We start from the raw sequence: 15,936 nt of genomic DNA, 5'->3' as shown, positions 1-15,936 counted from the left end.
TTACTTGATCAACATTATACGTAAAAAGGAGCGAAGGTGTACGGTCTTTATTCCACAACTCAACCGGACGAGTATTATACTAATTGAAAAGAACGCTTGGCAATTGCTCATCGGATACATAGGGTTACTGTAGACCCTATTAATGTCTGCTTGGTACTATAAAGGTAAATTTAAAAAATAAAATTTTCTCCAAAAAGCATTCCTATTCCTGCACTCAGAGTGGATGGGTCTTGCAAACAACTTAAAATTTATTACCCTGAACTCAAAATATTGTCGACTGACACAGTTGTTTCTGCTTTGACCCTTATTCTTGCTGTCATTCAGATTTTCTTATTTTAAAAAACTTGGTAAATGGTTGATTTTTTTTCTTGTTAACCCAGATTCTATATCTGTTTCAATAAATCAGTACTTAAAAGTTTGAAGATAATAAAGAAATAACAGTTCACCTACTATGACTCTAAGCTGCATTTCCTTGCCTAAGGAACATTCTGTAAGATATCTTGTAAAAGAAAATCAACTAATTTGTCTAAATACTGCGAATGAAAGGTTTCAACGCAAAAGGAGTTGAACAGTTTTTAAATACAAAAAATTTAATCAAACTTCCGGATTTTAATTATGGCAAGAAAAAGAGATTAGATGCAAGTAATATCAAAACAAAAACTTATGTTTCACTAGATCAAAATTAATTAAGTCAGTGGCAAAAAATCAAACATAAAACACGATAACGAAACAAAAAAACCGAATATATTTTACTCTGTTTGGAAGAATTATTTTAGTGATCGGTTCGATTGGTCGTTCAGAGCCTTAACGAAATTTGTAAGAACTTTTAGTTAAAATTCTTAGAAAAACCTTTCAGTAAGCTTTCTAAAATATCTTCTTGGGAACAAATCAGAGTCAAGATAAAATGTAGTTCGATTCTGAGAAACGCTTAAGCTACAAATTTTGAGTCTATAGCTAGAAAAGAAAGGATAAAATTAACCTGACCGTTTATTAGCTGATACACATTTATTGGGGATTGTCTCAAAGACATTTATGCGATCAGCTTTAAGTGAGCAGTTGGAAATACTTTTAGCCATTTTCGAAAGTCTCTAGCTTTTTATGCTTATCTGTTTCAGATTCAAAATACAGTTGGGACAAATTATCAGAAAATAATTCCGCAAGTGCCCAACAAAATATAGTGCTATAAAATTTTCCAATAAAATTTCCCGTTTTGTTTTGCATGAACCTCATAATTACTCAAGTTTTCTTTACGTTAAAAAAGTTGTTCCATGGGTCGAAGTTCTGCTCGGTAGATTATCTTTTTATGTTTGAGATTTAAAATACTGTTGGGAGATGTTTGTAAAAAAAATTTCTGCAAGTGCCCTACAGGATAGATTGAAGAAAAATGTTTGCACTTCCATAAAGTTGGTGAAAACTAAGGTACTTTAACATTGAACAACATCTGTAACAAATTGGGATCTATTCTGTTTCGCCCCACCCCCCAGTATGTTTTACAATCCCCAGTTACAAATTATATGTTGCTATATAGCACGTTACTATGTAAGAAAATAGCACGTGCGCCTGGGGACGTAAAAATATAAGCCCACTAAGCTTGGGGGGGGGGGGAACAGAACATATCCACAAATTGCTTAAAACTCTCCAAAGTCAAATAAATTAGTCAAATAAACTATGACATGAAAGAAGATAAAGGCTTCTATGTTGATATGGGCCTTTACGAGGTAAAGTTAGCAAGTCCTCTCTAGCCCCACACAATTTCGTCAACTTTGTCTGAGATCGCGAATAATCTTTAATTGACTTTTAGACCGTCAAATGTTTTGAAATCAATTGGATAAACTCAATTGGGATAAATATCGTGGAATGAGAAGCCGGAGAAAATTTTGGGTCTTTCCCATTATAGCCCTCCCCATAAAAAATAGCCCCCCCCCCATTATGGTATAATTACCATGATTGGGGGGCTATAGGTTATCTGACCACTAAGGTGGGGGGGGGGGGGGCTATAATGCGAATGACCCAAAATTTTTACTGTCATTTTTAACAATTCCTTTTTGAAAAACTACTTTTGTTCGTTTTTGAATTTCTTTCAGGATTAAACCTTCGTTTTCAAATTTCCAGTTCATTTCTTTTGTTATTATTTCCCTTTCAACTTTGAAACCGTAAGTAATTGTATACTACTCTACTAGTGAATTAAGCGAATCAAGTTTTTGGAGAGGTCGACAATATTCCAATAGTTTCTATAATCCAATTCAACAAAGACTGTTACAAGAAATTTTTGCATTATCACGGAGTGCATAAACGTACTATAAAAAATCTTGCCCTTTCAAAAATGTTGAAATTGAACATGTCTCAGATTTTGCGGTACGAGCACTCGAACACGTATTTTGGGCAACACAATCTGCCGACTTGCTAGGCAAAATAATGTGATCAGAAACTTTTGAGGAGAAATGATATAATAAGTAGTGTCCCAATTGGGACAAAAATTAATTGTGAACTGCAGTTTCGGAGTCTTGAACCTAACCCTAAGGAATGGTGAAATTTCTATTCTCAAATGTCAAGCAAGTTCATATGGTGTTTCTGCAAGATGTGTTGGGGTAAATTAATCGTATCTTTTCCGTTTGTGCCCCCACATTGGTGGGCGCATATTATTTTCACCCCCAGACGCACGTGACATATTTTTACAAAATCATTTACTATGTAATGGCACGTGCTCTGTAACTGGGGGGGGGCATAATGTACGGGGGGGGGGGGGTGTGTTGAAAAAGATTCTTTAGCTTTTATTATTCAGGCGCACGTTTTATACTGCATGTTTTTAATTTCATGTGGTTATTTGGAGTTTCTATTTATCGTGGTGGTGTTTTATTGTTCTCATAAAGATTTACACGTTAAAGCAAAAATTGTTTATTTTTTGAGAAACTTCTGGTTTATAACAAGTTGAAAGTCAAATGTTTAAATATTTCTCATAGAGTATTCGCAACACATTTAACTATGCAGGCGACCTGTCAAAATTTGTTAGCCCCCTAATATGGATTATTTCACGCTATCCCCCCTCACGAAATAGTAGCCCCATATTATTGTATATGGTTTGTTTTCGGTAATAGTAAATGTGGTTGTACATTAATGCTGACTAAGCTCACTAAGTGTGCGTGTGTGTGTGTGTGTGTGTGTGTGTGTGTGTGTGTGTGTGTGTGGGGGGGGGGGGGTTGGGGTTGGAGGTGAGAGTTTTCTAAATGGGAAGGACAAAGAGAGTAAGCGCTTACTTTGTGGACATTTGCATCCTGAGTTGCTTTACTGTATGAGTAGCTGTACATCTTACATTCGACTGTCTCTATAATCTGATAAATAACTTTCTGCTTATGCTCAGATTAATCTAATAATAGATGGCATCATTTGTTATCTTTCCAAAAATGAACAATGAACACGTTACTCAATGGAAAATGAAGACATAAATTACCACGTGCAAAGATGTGGGTCTATTTAGTACTGATTACAAAAATCGGACCTTTTCCGTTTGCACCCCCCATTTATGGGTGCATATTATTTGCAACCCCCAGACGCACGTGCCATATATTTTTCATAATGATTGGAGGGGGGGGGGGTTAATGCAACTTTGGTTAACTTAAGTTGGTTAACCTGATCTATTCTGCCCCGTCCCCCGCTCCCCAATGTTTTCTATGGTCTTAGAAATCATCTGTTGATGTTAAGCACGTTCCCATGTCGAGCTTTGCCTTAAAAAATTATGTACGAATCACGCTGACAGCCGCTGAAAAAGATATATCGTTTTCGTCTACACCCCCCACCACCACCACCTTAACGGGTGCATATTATTTGCACCCCTATCAGCACGTGCCATATTTTTACACAAGGGTATACTATGTAATGGCACGTGCTCTACATCTGGGGGGGGGGGGGTGAATAATCTACTTGGGGGCTCAAACGAAAAAGAACCAAAATAGTATTCAGCTCAAAAGCCTTTCATAAAACACCGCTTAAGCTTAATGTGCTGAAATATCAAAGCATTTCTTACATATTTGGAATCTAACCTGTCTCCCCCGGCTTAGTGGCCTCCAGGCGACCCTGCTAAGTTTTTAAACAATAAAGTGCTATATAACAATACGAACCTATTCTGCCTTTTTCATACTAACTTGCTATGTATAAAAATTATGTGCTGAAATGATAGGGAGCAAAAAAACTTGGGACCCAAAAAAATAGAGCCAACAATTAATGTTTTGTTATTACGGTTTTTTTCAGCTGTTGTCAACGCACATTTCACATAACCGTGCCCCTTTTCAGCAAAATTTCTACAATATATCAACAAAATTTTTCTATTTACACTGTGCTTTCTTTGCACAGTTTTCACAACTTCAATGCTTATCCTACATATTTTGCCATCTTCTCTAACATAATTCCTAAATGATTGTTTGGCTAACTTTAATGTTTTCGCAGCAAATACATAAATTCTACATTTTTAAGTAATTATCTTAAAATTTCAACATTTAAAACTTGCTGTGTACTATTTTCACTCTATTATATCCTTCCTCAACTTTTCTCTTACATATCTTAAGACATTAAGCTTTTTTCAATTTTTGTCACACATTCAAAACAAAATTGGAGCATTTTTGGCTCGATCCACAATTTCAGCACTTGCAGCACCTCTCTTACATTCTTTCTAACATCTTCTTTACCCACTTTCACTGATCTTAGCACTTATATTTCCTTTAATATTGGTTTTTTTACAACTTCTGTTTTTGAAACCAATTTATTCTTCCAACTTTTTTATTTCCCAATTTGGCGCAAGTTTTTAAATGAAAGCACATCAATAAACTCATTGAAAATTAGCACCAAATAAAGGCTCCGATTTGTCAGGGTTCATTATCATCGTCTTCATTATTATGGAATATATTTGGGAGATTTAAAATTTTCTCTCTGTTTAATAAATCTATTTCAATTTATTTTAAAATTTTTCTCTATAATTAGGCTGCTGAACGCGTTGAAATATTCTTTTTTTCTAAGTGCTAAATTATATTGAATGTGTTAAAGTTTACAGTTTTTTGAAATGAGCACAAAATTTTTGAGAAAAGTGCTGAATTGTCAACCGAATTTACCTGCGCAGAACAATATGGTGAAATTGATGAAAAGGGGAATTTTGAATGTGCTTAGCTTAAGTGAGAGAAGTGCTGAAAAGTGTTAATATATGATCTAATTTCATTGAGAAGTACTAACACAATTTTTTACCACATTTATCAGTTGAATCTTAAATGTCGACCCAATCAGCTTTTTTCCTGCAAAACTTGCCTCTAACGAAATTTTCACATACACTGGCTAATACCCATATTCCGTTTTCTATAAAAAAGAGGACCATGGGGGGGGGGGTTAAAGGTTATATGCGAATACAACAGGGGAGGAGAAGGGATGGGGGTCAAATAACAAAATCGGTTCATCCTAATTAAATGGCCGGAAATCATTGGTTTTGAAAAAGTTGTGAAAACAGCTTAGTGTGAACCAAAAACCCAGTCCAGTACTTTCTCCGTATTGAAACTAAAGCACGTTAAACACAAGATTTATATTTCTACTCTACAAAGTTATCAGGAATTAGTTTATGATACAGAATTTAGTTCAACTTTTCGTTTGAGATTATAAATATATTTAAAATTACCATCAGAGCGCGGGTGACATATACTTCACATTTGTATCTTTTCTTTTATATCACTCATCCCTGTATAGCTGATATTCTTGCACTCCCCAAAATTTAGGTTTTTCGAGAATGCCAATGCCATGCTTATTATTCATTTTTACCAGAATCACTGAGAGAAAAGAAAGCATTTTTGCCACAGTTTCCCTCGAAAATTAAATTGATCGGCCCAACTCTTGTTATCAAAATGCACATTGCCTGTATTTTTGCTCATACCAACAAAGTTATTTTATAAGTATATGTAAGATAAATATGTACAGGGGATGCAAAAATACGTGGAGCGTGCAAAATATTTGATGATCTTTTCTATAACATAAAAGATCATCAAGTTCTTTTTAAAGAATGAATACATAATGGCTTTCAAGATATCAAATCGTTTCCCCACACAAACCAAACCTAGTTATAAGCGAACATAAGCATTAAATTGGATATAAGAACTAATGATGAGAAAACCATACCTCAGTTTTTTGGAACGGCATCTGTTAAAATTAGCAATACCAGGTGTGTTTCCTTAAAAGTTTGGGAAAAATTTTTTGAAGAAAGGGAAGGACTGAAGAGTAAAAGAGCCTGATGTCAGCGGAAGTTGAGATGCTGTGGATATTTGTGGTGCTTTTACTGTGGCGTGATAGCCGAGAGGTAAGGTGCGTGGTTCACACGCCAAAGATTGAGAGTTCAATCCCCTGCCTCCGTGAAGCTGTCTGTGTGAGGATGAGCTCTTACTTAACCATAGCTTCAGGTTGACCATAGCCTGACCATTGTCGGCTGCAATGATGGTACCACGTGAAAGTTTCAGACGCAAAAAAGTGGCTATAGTCACCAAATAAAAGAGCAATGTTGCTCATGAAAGATCAGTCTGAAATGTGGGGAATAATACGAAAAAGGGCAGCTGAAAACAGGCTACTGTAGGCCTAATGCTGTTCCGCTGCGATTACGCAGAAACCACAATTATTAATTATTATTGTTTATTTGATGAGTCCATTTCAGATCTTCCCTCGGCAGAAGAAGACTATTGTTAATGCTAATCAACAATTTCTTCAATGACACTGATTGAACCCACTGTTGTGTTTTTCTTCCCAAAAAGCTATGAGCAGGTTTAAACAAGAAATGTAAGCTATGCTGAGACCAATTTTTCTGCTTGTACTCTTTTCTAGAATCATCGCGTTGGGCTCGCGCTTCTTTTGTTGAATTAATTTATTCCATTTCTGATATTTCGTGTTTTTAGAAGTTTGAGATGTTTCGGATATTTTGGATGCTTCGATTCTTAGAGGTCGGCCAATTTTTGGGTAGAATTATTCTGTGTGATGACTATAAATGAATTTTTTTGCCCTGACGCAAGGAACTAAGCCCAGTTTTTTCAATATTGCTTTAAGAGTGTTGGAGGATTTGCAGAGATATCTGCTCCCAATGTCAAGGTTTTCTCTCTGTGAATTGCTCTAACCAGTCGAAGGGATTTTTGTTCTCAAAGGATGTAGTTTCGAATAGTTGATTCAACAGTTCTCTTAATGAAAACTGCCTTTAAATCGAGAGCTGCTTTCAGGAAATAGGAATAGAAATAGAAGGTAGTAATTTATCGACAGTAGTAGAAAAATTAAAAGCTGCCCTGCTGAATTTCAAATCACTTGATCAGAAAACAATGCTTAAAAATCCGCCTATCAATATAGAGCTCTATCGGAAGGGACTATGTTGTCTTTGCAAGAATTGTACAGGATAGCCACATTTCCATCAAATGTTAGAAGATGAAATTTTCTGGCAGATATGGTATTCTAGCCAGTTTTCTGAAAGAACATGCATGAATTATTGAAAATCATTTCATTCAGGAATCAGTCAGAATCTTACAAGATGACCAACCGCTCTTGCTTGGAGTTATACCTTGTATTGGCATATAAAAGACTATTAACTAAATAGCTACGGTTTCTCAACAAATTTGCACTAATCTTTCAGTAACCTGGAGTCGGCTTGTACATTACTAACCATTTCATAAAATATATCTTAAATTTATTTGCGCTGTAGGATTGGGCCCCGACATTAGCTCAGTGAAAATTTGTGTTATAAATTGCCCAAAGATTTTTTATTGCAATTAATTTTAAAAAAACAAAAATGCTGTATCCGGAATCCGAGCATGAGAAAAAAAATAATAGAGTATGAATTTCTCTAAATAGAGGACTTTTGCACACTTTAATTCTTTAAATAATGAATTACTCTTAGTGGTAACCTAGCCAATGTTTTCACTCACATAATGAGAGACATATGAATGTTGAACACAAATAAGTTTTTATTCCGTTTTTCATTTTTAGAAGCAGGGTGGGTTGAATTTATGAAGAAAACTAGAAAGGAAGACATTCTTCAAGGGAGCTCTCCTCATAGGTCTTATTCGAATTTTCTCTTTAATTTTGACATTTCAGATATTGTAATATAGCTGTAATAGTGGCTTACAAAAAGCACGATAAAAATCTGCCAACATTACAGTGCAGAGGTATACCCGAATCGTCACGGGCAGATATGCCCGATGTGTGTATCTCCTGTTCGTTTTTACTATGTTTATACATTGAAAGTGGTACAATATTGCAGAAAATAGCTACTTTAGCAGAAACCGGCTAAATGGAAGGGAATATCGTGTCCCGTGTTTGCAAAAGTGTCCTAATTTTAGCCGCGGAATACAAGTACAAACTTTATGACCTATTTTTCGCGCGAGTTGTATCACGCATCCGCTCTATTTACGTATCAATTTTTCGCACACAATGTAGCTCGATTTCGCATATAATACGCAATTAAGACTAATTTAATGCACTTTGAGCATCAAAGTGATTATTAAAGCTTTATTAACTACTTTTGTTAAAAGGAACCATTAATTGAGCTGGCGTGTTAAAGGAATGATAGTCCCATCATTTTCGTGAGCTCATTTCCAGACTATCGGGCGTTAGAAACAGTTTGTGCCGTGCGTTTCGCGTCGTGCATGCGTTCGTGTCGTGCGTTCAGTGTCACCGCCCAGACTAATGTCCATTAACTTTTCAAGAGCTTCTAACTCCGAACGCAGTGAACCACACTGTTACGTTCATTAGAGTTTGGAAATTGCGACTCAAGCCTGGGAATTGTTACCTGAGCAGCCTATAGCACAACAAAGCCGCAAAACATTTCATTCTTGTCTTATTATTAAGACCACCTTCGACTTATTAAAGCTTTATTACCACTTTTGTTAAAAAGAACTCCCACATTATGCTGATTATACTGAGAAGTACTCCAACATTTACACGTTTACAAGCCTATTTAGTTTTTTCTGAAAAATCCCTCCATTTTGTTCTCTCTCTCTCTCTCTTCCTCTAAAATTATTTTCCTTATTTTTTTTTAGTTTAGACACACTGCATCCGTGTCAAAAAACAAAAATTCCTCCGTTGAAGTTGAAGTTTTGTCAAATTTTATTTTTTTTCCGAAAAATCCCGCCATTTTGATCTCTCTCTCTCTCTCTCTCTCTCTCTCTCTCTGTCTGTCTTCCTCTAAAATTATTTTCCTCTGAAGTGTTTGCTGAGCTTTTTTTGCTATTAGTTTAGTCACACTGCATCCGTGTCAAAAACAAAAATTCCTCCGTTGAAGTTGGAGTTTTGTCGAATTTTATTTTTTTCCGAAAAATCCCTCCATTTTGTTTTCTCTCTATCTCTCTCTGTCTTCCTCTGAAATTATTTTACTCTGAAGAGTTTACTAAGCTGTATTTGCTATTAGTTTAGACACACTGCATCCGTGTTAAAAGTGAACAATTCCTCCGTTGGAGTTGGAGTTTGTCGAATTTTATTTTTTTCCGAAAAATCCCTCCATTCTGCGCGCACTCTCTCTCTCTCTCCCTCCTTCCCTCCCTCCCTATCTTTTTCCTTCCCTATCTCTCTCTCTTTTTCACACACACACTCACTCTCTCTCCTCTCTATTTAAAAAATCACACAAATAATAAATTCATATATACACAATCTTTGGCAGTAGACATTAAGACATTAGGCATTAAGACATTCAGCCATTTTGGTAGCTTTTTTGGTAGTTTTTTCATACAGAATTATTGATTACAGAATTGTCATTCTCTGTCAATAGAGTCATTGAAGTTGGATTGGATTTGTGTGACCATTTGATGTTATGCTGCGAACAAGTGACCAGATGACCAGAGGCTGAAACAGTCCGGGGAGTTACTTTGTCTTTATTACTTGGTGTTATTTAAATCAATTTAAAGCTTTAAAAGGCTTCAGTAAAATCTTAATTTATTATTAGATATTAAACCACTTTTGCATGCTCAAAATGCGCGCATTTAATTAGGCTCGATAGCGGATTAGAGATACTTTTAATGCGAATAATAGATACCTAAATTGAGCGGAAACGTGCTACAAGACTTGTAACCAATTTTTCGTTCCGAATGTTCTTTTGCTAAGTATTAAAACCACTTTTGCATGCTCAAATTGCGCGCATTTAATTAGGCTCAATTGCGGATTAGAGATATTTTGAATGCGAATAATAGATACCTAAATTGAGCGGAAACGTACTAACAGATTTGTTACCTACTTTTCGCACCGAATGTTCTTTTATTTCGCAAAATTGTCGGAACCCCTTTTGCGAAAAGTAAGATACAAAGGATGTCATCTAATTTCGTTCATTTCATGTAACTAATTTTCGAGCCAATTTACTAAGGCGGAAATTTTGGGTTATACCACTGCACTGTAATGAACACTTTGTCGTGTAAATTTTTTGATTGAATATTCTACAATAATAAATCGGGTCTCCCACAGCATATATACCCAAAACTAGCTCTATGATTCTGAAGGGTTGGTGGTTCCTCTTTATTTTGTTTCATTTTGGGCCTTACATTATTTTTTACCCCCAATTGGATATGGCACTATTTGCATAGCATATATGTTATATGTTAATGCATTGGAGCTAAGAAAAGAATCATGTTCTGTTCAGATTTAATTTTTTTTAGAACTTGACGGCGTGAATACAAATAAGTGAATATGAAAATATATGAATATAATTTAGTATAAACGAATATAATATACGTTTTCACATTTTCAGTGTCAATTTAGCATTTTTTGGAGATTCAGCAAAGTTATTTTGGCATAACTTTTAGAAAAAATTGCTAACTGGATTGCCATTTTAGATTGTTTCATGATATTTCTCTAATTCCTGCGAGGACTAGAAGTGTTCAATAATAGTGGTTGTCCATCTCGGTAAAGGTGAATTTGGCTGTTGATATGAATTTGTCAAATCGTACTTTAAATGCAGTAAAAAAGCTCACAGACATTTCTGAACGCACAAAAGTCTGGAACGGTCTGAAAATGTTAAGATTGTACCTGGACAATCTTGTACATACCGATTCTCACCTGGAACGTCAGAAATGATCAACTTCAGAATTTTTCCCAAATTTTCTCTGCAAATTTGTTGTTCTTCAATATGATTGAAATATCATTGCAGATAATTTTCATGATTTGTCGGCTGTTTTTTTATCTTCCGATGTTTCACTAATTTGTTCTATGTATGATAAATAGTTTTGCCTTTTATCACTCGATAAAAATACTTTTCGCCTCTCGTCATCCGATAGGAGATAATCAATAACAGCCAACTTGTCCTTTTTGTTGATTGCAATATCTAATACGTTTCCTCTGTTTCCCGTATCGGTCTCGTATTCATGCAATAAAAGGTTGCGTGGGAATCCTGCCTCTGTTATCATTTTCAGTGGACGCATTTGTTTTTCATCTCCGTTATCTAAAATTCAAAAAATGAACAATTATTCACAGCAATGATGACCTCATCTATGTTTACCTACTAAAACTTAATTTGAGAAAAAGAACCAAAAACTAACAATCAAATGTTTTTAAATTTTTTTCAAAGACCTCCAAATGCTAACTTCCAAGTATTCGGTTTCTTTGTCGTTTTTTTAAAACAAACTCAATGAAACATGACGGATTACTTACAATCGTAGTGCATGGACCACTGCAAAAGTGTCTGGCCTTCGAGCACCCGACCAAGTTCGTATTTGAGTACTCGGTACCTCTCCAACACCACAATACCCATTTCAACTGCATCAACCTTCACTGTCTCTTTATAAGTCAACATCTGCAATGCGTTAAACAAAAGATTTCCACCCCACTTTGAGTATTTTTTCACTCTTTCTTCTTCAGTATCGCTGTGATCAAATTCAAGATACTCCATGAAGAAAACGTTACATTTCTCAGTGTCAGAAAATAATAAAATAAACAAGTCTGCTTGTTTGTTCTCCAAACTGTACTCGAAATATTTTTCAAGTTTGAACTGCGGCGAAAGAGACGAATTTTCGGTCATAATACAATCCAGAATTATTCTTAAAGATTTGATTTGTAAAAATTGATGCTCCACTACTAAAATAGCGATTATACTTTCATGTGGGTACCCTTTGTTTAACTCGTGTGATAGTAAATTGCGATCACGAAGCATCTGAACACATTTTGAAACCGTTTCTGTATTTCGCGACAACACACTACAGTAAATCAGATTGAGGGAAGTGAGCGTGACGTCATCCTTTACCTCTTCTATCGACAAAATGCTGGCTCGATCTGTGAAAAAAGTGAACCATAGTCTGGACATAGGCAAGTTTGAACGCACGTTAGTTTGAACATAGAAAACTTTGAACGCACGAAAGTCCGATCAAAGGCAACTTTGAACGCACGAAAGTCAGATCAGAGCATGTTTCGAGAGCTAAAATAGGTAAAGTAGGTGAAGTACTATCGGAAAATATCAACAGTTGAAATAACAAACAAATTTTTGAGATTTTCCAGTATGTTTTGGGTGTGTTCCCCTCCTTCTCTCAACCGGGCTGGTGACCGTTTACGGCGGAGCTACAAGCAACCAACTATGGAAGATTTTGAGAAGAGCACTAGGTAACAAACCAGGTTCAAACTGTTCAACTGATCTACAAAAAAAGGGGAAGAGTAACAAAACAAGTAAATTTTTATTACAATTGTAAATTTAGGAGCGTACCAACTTTGGTTTGGAACACACGAAAGTCTGGACCTAGGCAATTGTGGACGCACGACAATCTGGACATATAGGTCTTTTCAAAGCACGATTTTGTTCAAAAACGAACAGAATATCAATTTTGGCTCGCACGATTTTTGGTTTGAACGCAAGAAAGTCTTGCCATAGGGCCTTTTGAACGCACGATAGTCTGGACATGAACGCACAAATTATCAAAATTGGAGCGCACGAATTTTCGTTTGGAACGCACGAAAGTAAGGACATAGGCACTTTCCGTCTGGGACGGTCTGGACATAACGACTTTCGGTATGACACCTCAACCTGGGTTAACATGGGGTTAATTTTGGGTTAAGATTGTCAATTTTTTTACTCGTCCTTTGCATAAAATTTCAGAATAGTCAATTTTTCCAGCGAACAGAAATTCTTTTGAGCTTTATAAATATCACCTTCTCGTCATTCTTGTTGGGTTCAGCCTCTCAAACTTTTTCAGTACACCTAATTATTAGAGAGAACAAATGGAAAGTGGGTACGTGTAAAATTACAGACCCCACCTCCAAGAATTAAAGCAATATATTTTTTTTCTGTATGTCGGTCTGATGAATTAGAAAATCTGATGAGTTTTAATGTTTGTCAAGATATTCATTCTGCAGTTTTATTCTCATAGATCTGTTTCAGGTGACATTGGGTTCCATAAGAAAGAAAAAACAGTTCAAAATAGTTTTGTATGGAATATATCAAGCAAAAAGAAAGCCCTGCTAATAAAAAGACTGCGTTCGAAGTCTTGCATTTTAGAGTCGAACACATCATTGGGTAGGTATGTTACAACGTCAACAAACTGAAACCAGCCCATTGGAATTGTTATACGGGGAAAAAAGGAGGCTTTATTTTAGGTCCGGCATGGGCGGTGGAAGAGTGTAACGTTTTGTTATCAACCGCGTTAAATTAGGACAATGAGAAGTTATTTTAATAGAATTATATTTAATCAAAAATCAAACCATTTTAGCACATATAATGCTGAGTTTTAATTGAATGACTTTTCTGGAGCGCTTGTTTTGAATGTGTTTTATTCTAGCTAGTGCTTCCTGTTCAACAGACTACTCGTCTGATGCTAGGTACTCTTTGCTGTTAATGTTTATAATATAATTGTATCGCACTCGTTCCAAATTCGGAATTCAAGAATCGAATGGTTCGAACTTGGATGTTTCGGCGCGCACAAAGTTTTTTAGGTTCGTTGGTTCCCTATATCTTAAGCTATGCTTAAAAGCGGATATGGTAAATAAATTTGACAGTTAACAGGAGGTTGATCATTGTTATCGTTTTTTGCTCTTGTGAAACAGCGGTATGAATAAAATAACAACACTCTCCGCACTTCAGTTTTGTTAGGCAACCCGGTCACTTCTTTTTTTTACACACAGCATTTCATCTACTGAAATTTACTCCAGCAAGAGTTATCGGTCAAAAATCGAATGGTTTGAAATCTTAAAAATTTGATGGTTCTTTCATTAGGGGTCTATTAACATTTTAGGGGTCTTTCTCGTTATATTTCCCACAGTTTTGAACTCATACACTCCATTGATGGCCCACGTTGGCCAAACTTACCAAAACCTAGTAAAGCCCTAGTACGGCACCGTATAAGTCTTTGATCAAAACCGTACTAAGATCTTGTTAAGTTTTCTACGGGCCGTAGTATTGCCGTACTAAGGTTTCTAAGGTACTGTACTAAGACCGTACCAAGAATAATAAGGTGCCGTACTACAGTTCAGTTCTTTGTAAGGTCATTTTTTCTGAGTTTTGAAGACTTATACCCAGTACCAGAATTAAATAAAAAATGACATGTATGAAGTAAATGTAATATTAAAAATCGACTTCAGATTGTCAGAACTCGCGTGGTCTCCTTATACTTGAATCTAATGGAACTGATGTTTTAAGACAGCTGGGAATACTGAGACAAATAAGTATTCAAAAAACAAAACCTAAGAAGATTTCTAAAGCTGGCCCGGCCTTATCAGGGAAGCAAGAAGTTTTGTAATATCAAACTGTTTCGATGCAAAATTTCGTGACCATCGAGTGTAATATCAGAACAATATAACGTTTGAAAGCAATACCTTTGAAATCTTACAAAACTTAATACGGCCTTAAACGGCACCGTACTATATTTTGTAAGTTTTCTACGGCACCGTATAAGTCTTAGTATGTTTTCAAAGTTTCATCTAAGGTGGTCAACCTGGGGGTATGTAGACAGTACTAGGAAAAGGGGGCGAAGGGGGGGGGGAGGGTGTGCGTTTCAAACACAGTTGTCGTATAGAGCTGGAAAACCATTTTTTAGTTATTTGTATTATAGCTTGCAAAATTTGAAAAAGTGAGTAGCTGCTCACCCGTACTAGCTGCCGAAGATGGAGTAAGTTGATCCAAAGGATGCAAAAATAGACTGGAAAAGGCATGAACCAATTGTAATCTAACGCCTACAGACTGTCTCTTCACATGCTCAATTGTGTTCTCTCTATCTGTGCTCATCTTTTTCCTCATTCGAATATTCCACCAATTCCACCAACGACCCAAGTCTTTATCCCTCGGCTGCAGCCATCCGGTATTGGTCGGTGGATCTGTCATCATTTGGTCAAGTAAAACAACAAAATCACTCGTATCTGCAGATAGATATGATAAAACGCCTTCGTTGAAACTCTCAAAATCTGATTGAGAAACGTTCAGTATAATTACACCAACTTCGTATTGTGCTCGAGACGCAACTGTTGTTATTGTTTTCTTGAAATCGGAGAGACTTCCTTCAAATATAAACAAAACTGACTGGAATTCGGAGCCAGAAATATCTTCCACGTTTTCCTTTTTGGTATGAACAACAACTTGAGTCGCATTCCATATGTTTTTCAATTGGTCCAGATCAAAATCTTCGCGCATTTTCTGCTTTGTTAAAATGACTATCAATCTATCACTAAAAATATCTTCTAATAAATTATTTTGTCTCGTAAACTGTAATTCGTCAATTTTGTCAACATACTTAAGGGCTATCTTGTTCTGAGCAGCAGTAAAACACCCCGGAATTCTGACAGTTTTAGACGGAAAAGGTAGAAAACCCGTTTCATGCTGTATCAGTTTATGCGTGACTTTGCTGATGTGACTGGAACTCCGAAACAAAATGCTCAAATTTTCAATCTGGAATTTATTTGGAAGCTGGACGCCGTTGCTAAAAGCAGTATAGTGTTCGCCAGTTTCGGTAAAAGATATCCAGCAATAATTGAAATCAAGCAACGGCT

The 15,936-nt window shown here is 36.0% G+C and overlaps 2 protein-coding genes across 2 annotated transcripts in view; both read right to left on the bottom strand.

Moving 5' to 3' along the window:
• Positions 1-3,395, bottom strand: part of LOC142338188 (uncharacterized) — a 101,436-nt gene extending 98,041 nt beyond the window's left edge. The window contains exon 1 of the mRNA XM_075387826.1: positions 3,255-3,395. Within this exon, the coding sequence (XP_075243941.1) occupies positions 3,255-3,305 (51 nt within the window). The 5' untranslated portion in view covers positions 3,306-3,395. The remainder of the gene's footprint in view (positions 1-3,254) is intronic.
• A 7,737-nt stretch (positions 3,396-11,132) lies between these two features.
• On the bottom strand, positions 11,133-15,580 carry LOC142338187 (uncharacterized). Its single transcript, XM_075387825.1, has 3 exons — positions 15,040-15,580; positions 11,626-12,243; positions 11,133-11,416 (listed from the first exon to the last, which is right to left on the bottom strand). The coding sequence occupies exons 1-3, from the start codon at positions 15,578-15,580 to the stop codon at positions 11,133-11,135; spliced, it is 1,443 nt and encodes a 480-aa protein (XP_075243940.1).
• Positions 15,581-15,936: the final 356 nt, after the last annotated feature.

The sequence above is a fragment of the Convolutriloba macropyga genome, chromosome 4, assembly GCF_964194025.1.
Source record: "Convolutriloba macropyga chromosome 4, txConMacr16.3, whole genome shotgun sequence".
NCBI classification, from domain to species: Eukaryota; Metazoa; Xenacoelomorpha; order Acoela; family Convolutidae; genus Convolutriloba; species Convolutriloba macropyga.
This window is presented reverse-complemented; position numbering and strand designations above follow the sequence as displayed.